Raw genomic sequence first — 10,204 nt, 5'->3', positions numbered from 1 at the left:
TTAGGATCTATTTGACCCTCGTTTAATAGGGTCCTGTTGAGGTGGTTCCTTCAGGAGCAACTGAAAGATCACCCCGGTGGACCACAGACGTTGAGGTCTGCTTGCCAAGCCCTTCCCTGTTTCCCATCAGAGAAAACCAGACCCCGTCCCATCATGCAGGAATATGACATGTCAGAACGTAACCCTTGCAGGAAACCTCTGGCCACATTCACCAGCATAAAAGTCCTTTAACTTAAGGCGCTTTTGAGGAATAGAGAGACAGACCGTGGTATATAAGTGACATACATACATACATACATACATACATACATACATACATAACAACAACAGCAAAGCAGCCCTGAAGCAGGGTATTTCCTCTAGCCATCCCTCCTCCTCCATCTCACAGGGGCTGATCTGCTGTTTCCAAAAAGCCCTCAGGCCACAGGAACTGGTCACCCCGCTCTGCTAGTCCCCGGCCAGCGGCTGGTGTTCAGGGCAGGCTCTCCCTGAAGGTAGAGGGGCCGTCTTGCGACTGCCTCCTGCTAGACCACCTCATAAATCTGCCACACCCTCCTTTTAACTGTTGAAGCTGCTGGATGACACTGTCCTGTGGCAGGGAATGTCCCAAGTCAGCCCTAAATCTGCTGCAATATTACTTTCCACAAAGATACCCGTCTGTAAAGTATTCTGCAAAAATGAGATTGGGGTATCGCTGTACCACTCCGACGCGCTGTGTTGGTGTTCTACCGAACATTTGCCCAAGTAACAGCCATTCCTCTTCCCACCCCTTTAACACTGGTGACATTAACACATCGCTCCAACAGGTCAGAAAGGTGTCACTCCGGTCGGGTGACTCCCAGATCAGCCACTGGTTGCAGTGGTGGGAAAGCCCGGTTAGAAGGTCAGCTTGGCCTCTGTCCATTCCTCATCTTTAAAGTTGGCATGTCTTCCTTGGTTACGTATTTTCCCTGCATTACATACATGTAGCAAATGCATTCTGAAGACTATTGAGAAACAACGTCCCAGATCTTTGTGACATCTGTTTGTCTTTATACAATCATAGAATAGAGTTGGAAGGAGCCATGAAGGCCATTGGGACCACCCCCTGCTGTGCAGGACACCACATCCCACCCTCCCACTCAGAGGGCTGCCCAGTTTCCCCTTGAATGTCTCCAGTGTGGGAGAGCCCCCCACCACTCCAGGCAGCCAGTCCCAGTGTTGTGTTCCTCTGAAAGGGAGGAAGCTTTCTCTGATGTCGAGCCTGAATTTGCATTTCTGCAACTTGAATTGATTATTCCGTGTCCTACACTCTGGCATTAGCAAGAAGAGATCTTGACAGCCTTTGAGGTACTCATAGAGGGATACCATGTCTCCCCCCTCCCCGCCCCCCAAGCCTTCTCTTCTCAAGGGGGAACATGCCCAGTTCTCTGTCTCTCAGAGGGCCAAGATTTCATACCCTGGATCGTGTTTGTTGCCCTCCTGTGGATCCTTTTTATCTTTCCTGCATCTTTCTTAAATCTTGGTGCCGAGAACTGGACATAGTATTCCAGTGGAGGTCTGACCAGTGAGGAATACTACTACTTCCCATGATTTGGAATACTTCTGTTAATGCATCCCAAAAGATTGCCTTTTCAGCGGCTGCCTTGCATCGTTGGCTCATATTTGGCCTGTTGTCCACAATTACCCTCAGGTCTTTTTCTTGTTCAGTTCTGTTGAGCCACATATTCCCCATCTTGTATCGATGCCTTTGGTTTCTTGTTCCCAGGTGGAGGACTTGGCACTTGTCCCTCTTGAACCTCACTCTGTTGCTTTCAGCCCAGTGTTCAGGTTTATCAAGCTCGCCCTGGATCTTCAGTCTTCTAGTGTGTTTGCTATTCCACCCAGTTCTGTATCATCTGCAAATCTGATTACCTTTCCTTGTACTTCCCTATCCAAATCATTAATATAAACGTGGAAGAGCACTCAGCTGAGGACTGAACCCTGTGTCACACCACTAGTTATCTCCATCCAATTGGAGAAGGTGCCATTGATTATGTGTCCAACTTAGCAGCCAAGTTTGGATCCGCCTAATAGTTTTTCTAGTCCACGTTTTGCTAATTTGCTTATCGGAATGTTGTGGGGCACCATGTTGAAAGCTTTGCCGAAATTGAAGTACGGGTGTTCCCGCAGTCCATTTGGGAGGTTACCCAGTGACCTGAGTAAAATGAGATTACATTAATCTGACAGGATTTTGATAAATCTTTGTTCGGTTCTATTAATCACTGCCTTTTCTTCAAGATGCTTGCAGACTGATTTTTTAAAAATTTGCTCCAGAATTTTTTAAGGGACTGATATCAGACTAACTGGTCTGCCATTCTCAATTTCATCCTTTTTTCTTCTTTTTGAAGATAGGAACATCGTTAGCCCTTCTGTTATATCCTTACAGTTCTCATCCTTGAAACAAGTGGGGAGGAACCATGTCTGCGGCAGTTGGAGGACAAATACCTTAAAACTCATTTCAAAAATGAGCCAGTGCCTGATGCGGAGGTGTGACGGCTAGTTACGCGCTGGCCAAGGGTGCCATTCGCCGCAGATGCGGTGCAGCTGGGGCGCCTCACCCGGGAAGAAGCCCACTCCGGAGCAAGGGCCATTCCCCCAAAACGAATCCCTTGGCGTGCCGGGAGCACTGTTCCCATTTCCCCGACCAGCCAGCAAAGGCGGCTTCCGGGCGCGGCGCAGAGCCGCCCGCAGAAGGCCCGGCCGGGGGCGCTTGGAAGGCGGAGCGCGCGCAGCCCAGCAGGAGGGAACCAGCCCCGGCCCCTCCCCGCTTCCAGCTTTTCGCCGGCGAAACGGACGCCGGCACAAGACCCGGCGCGGCCGCGGGCCGGGCGCCGTCGGGGCCGGGCGGCAGTGCACCTCGCCCGCCTTCCGCGGTGCCCGGGCCGGAGCGCGCGGAACCCTCCGCGCGGCGCTCGTTGCTGAGGGGACGTGCGAAAGCGCGCGGCACCGGAAGGACGCTCCAGCCGAGGCCTCGCTCGCGCTCTGCCTCGGCCGCCAGCCGATCCTTCAGTTTCCGCCACAGAGATGCCGGCGGCCAGAGCGGCACCGACGGACCGCGCGCTTCCGGCCCCCCTGGGGTCCATGGTTCCGGCGAGCGCGGCGCCCCGCAGACCCGGCGCTCGGAGTGCGGCCGAGGCGCTGTCCGGGCCCGCTGCTCGAGGCCGGGCCCGCGCCGAGCTTGCTGCAGCTCCGGGCCGCCGAGGGGCTGGGCTTGCCGCGCGGCGGGAGCCGGAAGTGGGATCTCCGCGGGCCGGCGGCGGAAGGGGTTCGGCGCGGACCGGCTTCCGGCGGGCGGCGATGCAGGCGGCACTGCGGGCGGCGCGCGGGGCTGCCGGCGGGCTCCTCCTGCGGGAGGTGAGTGGGGAGGCCGCCCCGGCAGCCCGGGACCAGCGCCGGAGCCGCGGCTCTGGGGCCGGCCGAGCGGGACGCCGGCGGCCGCGCCTGGCCCTCGGGAGGGAGGAGAAGCGGGTGCCGGCGGGCCCGCAACGCCTCGCGCATCCCGGGACGTGCTGGGAGCCGCAGGCCCGCGGCGGGGTGGCCCACGTGGCGCAGCGTCGCGGGCGGAGCGTGGGCCGGTGTCTGGGCGGACACGGGGACTTGCTGGGCGAGACCCGGATCCTCTTCGCGGTGCGCGTCCTCCAGCCTGAGCGCCCAGGATGGGCCCTACACGGGGAGCGGGGGCAGAAGACCCCCGCCCCGCCCCCCGTGCCTTCTTGGGGTGGCCGGGGCCCCAAGCTCCCTGTCCTTTCCCTAAAAGGCTCTGCAGAATGGCCGGCGGCCAGTGCCCACCACGTGGCTTGTCCGGGTGCCCCGGAGATGGTCCTACAACCGGCCCATGAACACACTGATCCTCTTCGTGCCCCAGCAGGAGGCTTGGGTGGTGGAGCGGATGGGGAAGTTCCATCGCATCCTGGAGCCAGTAAGAGCACTTCCGTTTGGGCTTGGGAAGGGGCGATCGGTGAGGAAGAAACGGGGGGAATGGAGTTGACCCTTCCACCAACAGCCTCCGCGTCATGCGCCTCACATTGCTGCCGAGAAGATCCGCCAGAGCAGCTGAGCAGTGCAGGGGGCTGTGGCGGGGGGGAGGACACTGAAGCCTGTGCCAGGGCCAGATGCGACGCAAAACCTCAAGGCACGTTTGAGAGACTCAGAAAAGCTTCCTTGTGTGCTGCAGGAAAGAGAGTGTGAGGTAGCCTTGTGTACGCACACACGGGATGGGGCTGACAGGTTTTCTGTGGAGGGCTGGGGGCTTGTCCTTGTTCTTGGGTAACAGAAGGTGTAGTTAGTCTTCCCCATTGGTTCTTGGCTTCAGTTTGCTCTGGCGGAGGAGCTGCGGCTCAGTGGCAGAACACGAGATTTTCATGGGCAAGACCTGTTGCTCGATCGTTAGCATGTCTCCGTGGGGCTCAGAAAGAGCCTGTGGGCCTAAGAGCCGTGCTGATGCTCTCAAGCTGGAGTGGCCGCAGGCCTGATTCTGGGCAGGCAGCTTCCGATGATCCTCTTTGGGCCGGGGCTTCTGCCGTCTGCCGTGTCTGGAAGAGGGTGTTGCTGCATGCCGGGCTCCACATTTCAGGAGCAGGACCTCGTTCTCAGACCACTTGTCCAAAACGCGTTCATGACTTCAGCCCCATGGCATTCTTGGTCAGCACATTTCAAGTCTGTAGCTCTGGAAGGAAGCCTTGAGGCACTAGAAGGCCCAGAAATTCAGTGGCTGCTGAACAGTTGCTCCCACTGAGCCCTGAAGCTCTGCCTGAGCAGTGCCGGACCGGAGTTTGCCTGGAGATCCAAGAGCCAATTTGAGCTAGAGAAGGAAGAGGTGATTACGCTGGAGAAAAACTTTTCCTTCTGTGCTCATCCTTGCCAGGGACTGAACTTCCTCATCCCGTTTCTGGATCGCATCCGCTATGTACAAAGTCTTAAAGAAATCGTCATTAATGTGCCGGAGCAGACGGCCATTACCCTTGGTGAGCTGTTCCGCTGGGGAGGCGAGGGGCAGAGGCTGGCAGGGGCCAGCTTGGATCTGCCCGCAGACGAGTCCCGTGTCGGGTTCTCTGGGAGCCACTTTGCTCCGCTGAGGGCAGCGGGCCTCGCTGGCAACGTTGCCTGCTGGTGGCATAGCTTAGTCTGAGCCTGCGTGGGCAGAGGTTGGCTGTCCCTGGACCGGCAGCCAGTGTGGTGTGCTGGTTCCTGTTGGGCTGGGGACACTCCAGGCGCCAAGCCCCCCTTGGCCATGAAGCTTGCTGGGCGACTTTGGGCCGATCAGACTCTCAGCCCAGCCTCCCTCACACCGTGGCTGCTGTGGGAATGACCGTGGAGCCACGCAAGCCGCTTCGAGCTCCTCCCCGGAGGAGAAGAGGGACCAGCAGGGCTGGGAGCGCGCAGGGGTCACAGCTCCTGACTCCGGGTGGCTGGCCTGCTGGCGGGGCGGTCGGAGTCTGCTTGCAGTGCAGAATCCCGGAACAGAAGAGCTGGAGGGCGCGAGGAAGGCCATTGGCCCAGCCCCCTGCTCACCGCAGGACTCCCAGTTAGCTGCCCCAGCTCGGAAGCAGGGTCACGAAATCCCTCCGTTCTGAGACCGACCGGCAGGGCCCTGTGGCCGTTGGATGGCTTGGGGGTAGCAGTCCGCTTTCCCCGCAGCCCTCACCGCCCGGCGTCTGCTGAGGAGGAGCCCTCCCGCACGCAGCCCAGGCTCAGTCCTGCCCCCCATGGCCTCATGCTGGGCCTGCCTGACGCACCTTTGCCTGCTGTTTGCTGCCCGAAGGCCCGGCCTGGGGGCGTCCCTGCCAGATGCGCCCCCCGGCCAGCGGGACTGCTGCAGCACTGGCATGGGACTGGGGCCCCCCTTTAGTCTGGCTGAAACCGTCTTTGTCCCGGCAGATAATGTGACCCTCCAGATAGACGGCGTCCTCTATCTGCGCATCGTGGACCCCTACAAGGTAGCGCCTCCTCTGGCAGGGGAGGCCGGGGACAGGCTGTGGGGTCTCCTCGGGCCCGAGGCTTGGGGGAGCCCGCCTGTGCACAGGAAGAGAGTCCAGCCTCTCGCCCGTTAGGGCTAGAGTCACCTCTCGGTCGTTTCTGAAACCTGAGGGCGGACTTGGGGCTGGGGGGCCCGTCCGGCGTTGGGAGGTGCCAAGGTTCTTTGTCTTTGGGTTCCTGCAGCTGGCCATTGGGGTGCAGAGCCCGGGACAGGAGGCAGGCGGTGTTCTGGGGGCGGGGCCACTCCTTGTGCCTTCCCCCTGACCCCTCGCAGCCCCTCTGCCTCCCACCAGGCGAGCTACGGGGTGGAGGACCCCGAGTACGCGGTGACGCAGCTGGCACAGACCACCATGCGGTCGGAGCTGGGCAAGATGTCCCTCGACAACGTCTTCCGGGTGAGTGCCGAGGGCGGGTGTGGAGGAGCCTCTGGGCGGGGGCGGCCTGCTCCCCCGTGCTGCAGGCCCTGACCCCGCCTCTCCCCGCAGGAGCGGGAGTCCCTCAACTCCAGCATCGTGGACGCCATCAACCAGGCCTCCGACTACTGGGGCATCCAGTGCCTGCGCTACGAGATCAAGGACATCAGTGTGCCCCCCCGCGTGAAGGAGTCCATGCAGATGCAGGTGAGGGCGGCCCCGGGAGCAGGCGCGGCGACGGAGCGTCTGCGGCTCGGCCTGCCCCGGGCGTGCGCTGTCGAGGCCGGGGGGCTGCGTCCCCCACACCCCCGGCACGCACTGGAGGCGCGGCCCAGTTCGGCGCAGCGTGGATGTTCCCGAGGGCTGGCTCAGCCCCCCCTCCTAAGAGGCTGAGTCTGCTCTCGTTGGAGGGCTGCCATGGGAAGACACCTCTCTCTCCACGACATGGGGCGAGAGCTGCCCACGTCGCGGAGTCTTGGAGGCCAGCCCCACTGGTGGGCCGGTGCTGGGCTCCCCCAGGGCTGCTGGGCAAGGGGGCAGGGCACTCCCAAGCGTGCACTTTCGCTTCCAGGTGGAGGCCGAGAGGCGCAAGCGCGCAACCGTCCTGGATTCCGAAGGCAATCGGGAGTCTGCCATCAACATGGCTGAAGGAAGGAAGCAGGCTCAGATCCTGGCCTCCGAGGCCGAGAAGGCGGAGCAGATCAACCAGGCTGCAGGTATCCGAGACACTGCTCCTCTTCGGTGCCCCCTCCCCCGCGTGGGGTCCCGGGTGGCCTGCCTGAAGCCCTGGTCAGACCCAGCCAGCTGAGCCCCGGAAGGGGGCTGCCCGGGGGCCTCCCACCCACAGCCTGGCGCAAGAGGGCCACAGTGCGAGAGCGGGGACGCCGCCCGCAGGGGTCACGCTCCTCCTGGGTGCCCCCCCAACCCCGCTCTGAGCCAGAGCCTGGTGAGGCAGGTGGAATGGAGCGGGGAAGCAGGGGGGGGCCAGGTGTTGAGGTGCACACCTGGGTGGAGAGGGGGCTCCGCAGGAGAGACAGGGCGCCCGCCTGGCGGAGGCTGCCTCGGCCCTCCTGGAATGACGGGCAGCGAGGTCTCTGCACCGGCCCCCAGGAATGGAGAGCGGGGCCTCTTGGGTGTCCGTTTGCAGGGGGAGCCCAGTCCTGGGCCGCACTGGGTGGAGCGGCTCCCCCAGGTCCAGCAGAGACCTGCAGCAGCCTCTCCTTGGTCCCTTTTGCTTTGAGGAGAGGACTCGGGTGGGGGGGCAGTTCTTGAAAGCCCCGCCTCTCGCGTGGGGGAACAGAGAGCGGCCCCTGGGCAGGAGGCTTCTTGGCTGCTGGGTGCAGAGGCCCTCTGGGTGCCCGGGAAGCCGCCTGAGGCCCCTTTGCTTCCTTCCAGGGGAGGCCAGGGCCATCCTGGTGAAGGCCCAGGCGAAAGCGGAAGCCATCCGACTCGTGGCAGCTGCTCTGGCAGAACAGGTGAGCCCCCCCCCCCCCGCACAGAAAGGTGCTGCCCAAATCCACAGGAGAGGAGGGTTCTCCGCAAGGCAGCTGCTGGCGGCAGGGCCCAGGGGGAGGCAGGCGAGGGTGGGCAGCCTTCCACTTGGCCGCTGGAATCCCCGGCCTGCTGTCACCACACTTCAGGTGAGCACCCTTGGGTCCCAGGGGGGCCTTCTCTGCGGCCCTCCGCTTCTCCCGCGCAGGGTGCCAGAAACCTCCGCACACACCAGCTTCGCTGGAGTGGGCACAGCTGGAGGGACGCCCCCTGGCGGGCAGCTGGCGGGCAGACCCCTCCTCCACAAAGGCAGAGCTCCCCAGGTGCCACCTTAGGGCCCCATGACCGGCGCAGCATCCCACTGTCCCCAGAAGAGTCCTTGTGCTGCTCCTGCTTCCCAGGCAGCAGGCTCACACGCTGAGTTGCGGCAGGGGCCCTCCCAGCCCTCCCTGTCCCTCTGAATTAGCCCTCCCTGCTGGGAGACCCAGTCTGGAAAAGGCTTCCCTCCGTCCGGCTCCGTCGCGTCCGCCTGACTCGTCTTCCCGCCTCCCCAGAACGGCAGCTCAGCCGCGTCGCTGGCCGTGGCCGAGCAGTACGTGAGCGCCTTCTCCAAGCTGGCGAAGGAGTCCACCACCGTCCTCCTGCCGTCCAGCACGGGAGACGTCACCAGCATGGTCGCTCAGGTCGGTTGGGCAGGGCGAGGGTGCCGTGTGGGCGCTGGGGGGTCGTGGGGGCCACAGGCCTCTGGCCGCAGAAGGGGCTGGCTGGGGTTCGGCTCCCCCGCCCTTTCTGACAAGCGGAAGCAGCTGCCCGTGAGGCGAGTCCTTTGGGCGGAGCATCGTCTCCCAGGTGGGAGCCTTCGGGCCAGAAATGACCCGTCCGAGGCCGTCCACAGGGAAGCGTCTGCGGCGGTCGGCCAGGAGTGCGTGGACTCGCACGCCCAGCTTCGCCGCAGGCAGGGCTGATGTGGCGGCCCCTTTTGCGTAGCGCGGAGCAGAGCCGCAGAGGGCGCGGGGTGGTCGGGCCGGCGCGGGGCAGACCTCTCCCACCGCCCCGGTCCTGGCACGGCTCTGACTGGACCTGCCTTCCTTTCTCCAGGCGATGGGGATCTACGGCAGCCTGAGCAGGCATCAGCCAGCCGGGGCTGCGGATGCGGACGCCGCCCCCTCCCTCCAGGCACAGCAGCCCTCGGGCACAGAGCACCCCGAGCTGGAGCGGCCGGATGGCAGCTAGCGGAGAGGCCTGTGGGCACAGCCCAGCCCCACCCACCCTGCCCACTGTGGGCAGCCTCTGTCCCTCTTCTCCCCCGCCCTCGAACCTTGGTTTGTTTTCTAATTGGAATGGAATCATGTAATAAAAGGAGACAGCTGGATGGTTCTGCGCTTGTCCCCGAGCAGCTGGGAAACGGGGAGTCCACAGTGGGACTGGAGTGGGGAAGGCATTTGGGGCAGTGCCCTCTGCAAGGACGAGGGGGTTGGGGGGGGCGCTCTGCTCCCAGAGGGGCCTCGGTTTTGGTTTGTCCAGGGAGGAACGGCAGCCTTGATCCTGCCCTCTGCTGCAGCTCTAATGCCCTTGCTTCCGCGGCGTCTCGCTGCCCCGCGAGCAGCTGCTGGCCGCCAAGAGCCCTCTGCGCTTTGGTGTGAGCTGGCTGGGAAGGGGCTGGGGGTCCCGTTCTGCCCGTGTGCCACTCTCGCCTTGGCCGTCCGGGGGTCCAGACAGTCCATGCAGGGGAGGTGGGGCCAGCCGGCCGTTCCCTCCAGGGAAGGAGCCAGATGCCCCCAGCTGGCTTGTCCCAGAACCTGCAGAGAACCAGACCACTGTCCCCTTGCGTGGCGGGTCGTGGCCCAGGGTGGAGCAGAGCCCCCTTCGGGCTCCGAGCGGCTCGCGTGCCACGCTCACGCAGGGGCCCAAGCGGCCCTCGGGCAGCCATGGCAAGCTGCTGGGCCAGAGGGGTGCGCGGCCCGCTCCCCCCTGCCAGGGCCGCCTCTGGCTCCCCGGCAGCGCCTGTCCCCCCCCACCCCCCCCCGTTGGCTTCTCCGGCCACCAAGGCTGCGTCTGCAGCGCCCGCCTGGGTGAGCAGTTCTCGCGGGCGCCTGCATTTGTGTGCGGCGTGGTGCCGAAAGGCCGCTGAGCCGCAGCGCGACGACCTGCTGAGGGGCCGTGCAGACGGCAGGGCTGGGGATGCTGGGCGCCGCAGTCCAGTGCGGGAGGGAGAAGCCCAGCCGGGGAGGGCGGCACGCGCACTCGGAGGCCGCAGCCGTGCCGGGGGAGCCCCAGCGCCGTCCAGCCCAGCGCGCCGGCGG

General features: G+C 63.3%; 1 protein-coding gene across 1 annotated transcript; it reads left to right on the top strand.

The window, feature by feature from the left end:
• Nucleotides 1–3,317: 3,317 nt before the first annotated feature.
• Nucleotides 3,318–9,278, top strand: STOML2 (stomatin like 2). Its single transcript, XM_044443948.1, has 10 exons — nt 3,318–3,375; nt 3,779–3,940; nt 4,886–4,985; nt 5,899–5,957; nt 6,291–6,392; nt 6,483–6,617; nt 6,982–7,126; nt 7,806–7,885; nt 8,456–8,584; nt 9,000–9,278. The coding sequence occupies exons 1-10, from the start codon at nt 3,319–3,321 to the stop codon at nt 9,132–9,134; spliced, it is 1,104 nt and encodes a 367-aa protein (XP_044299883.1). The 5' UTR covers nt 3,318; the 3' UTR covers nt 9,135–9,278.
• Nucleotides 9,279–10,204: the final 926 nt, after the last annotated feature.

This window comes from Varanus komodoensis, unplaced genomic scaffold, assembly GCF_004798865.1.
Source record: "Varanus komodoensis strain SLA01 unplaced genomic scaffold, ASM479886v1 scaffold43, whole genome shotgun sequence".
Classification (NCBI taxonomy): domain Eukaryota; kingdom Metazoa; phylum Chordata; class Lepidosauria; order Squamata; family Varanidae; genus Varanus; species Varanus komodoensis.
Note: the sequence above shows the minus strand (reverse complement) of the source record. Positions and strands in the feature narration are given on the sequence as shown.

Excerpts from the sequence above, each read along its gene's own strand:
- STOML2 (XM_044443948.1), top strand. The coding sequence starts at position 3,319 with ATGCAGGCGGCACTGCGGGCGGCGCGCGGGGCTGCCGGCGGGCTCCTC. Across the intron at positions 3,941-4,885 it reads TCCATCGCATCCTGGAGCCA|GGACTGAACTTCCTCATCCC; the intron begins GTAAGAGCACTT and ends CATCCTTGCCAG. Across the intron at positions 7,127-7,805 it reads GCAGATCAACCAGGCTGCAG|GGGAGGCCAGGGCCATCCTG; the intron begins GTATCCGAGACA and ends GCTTCCTTCCAG.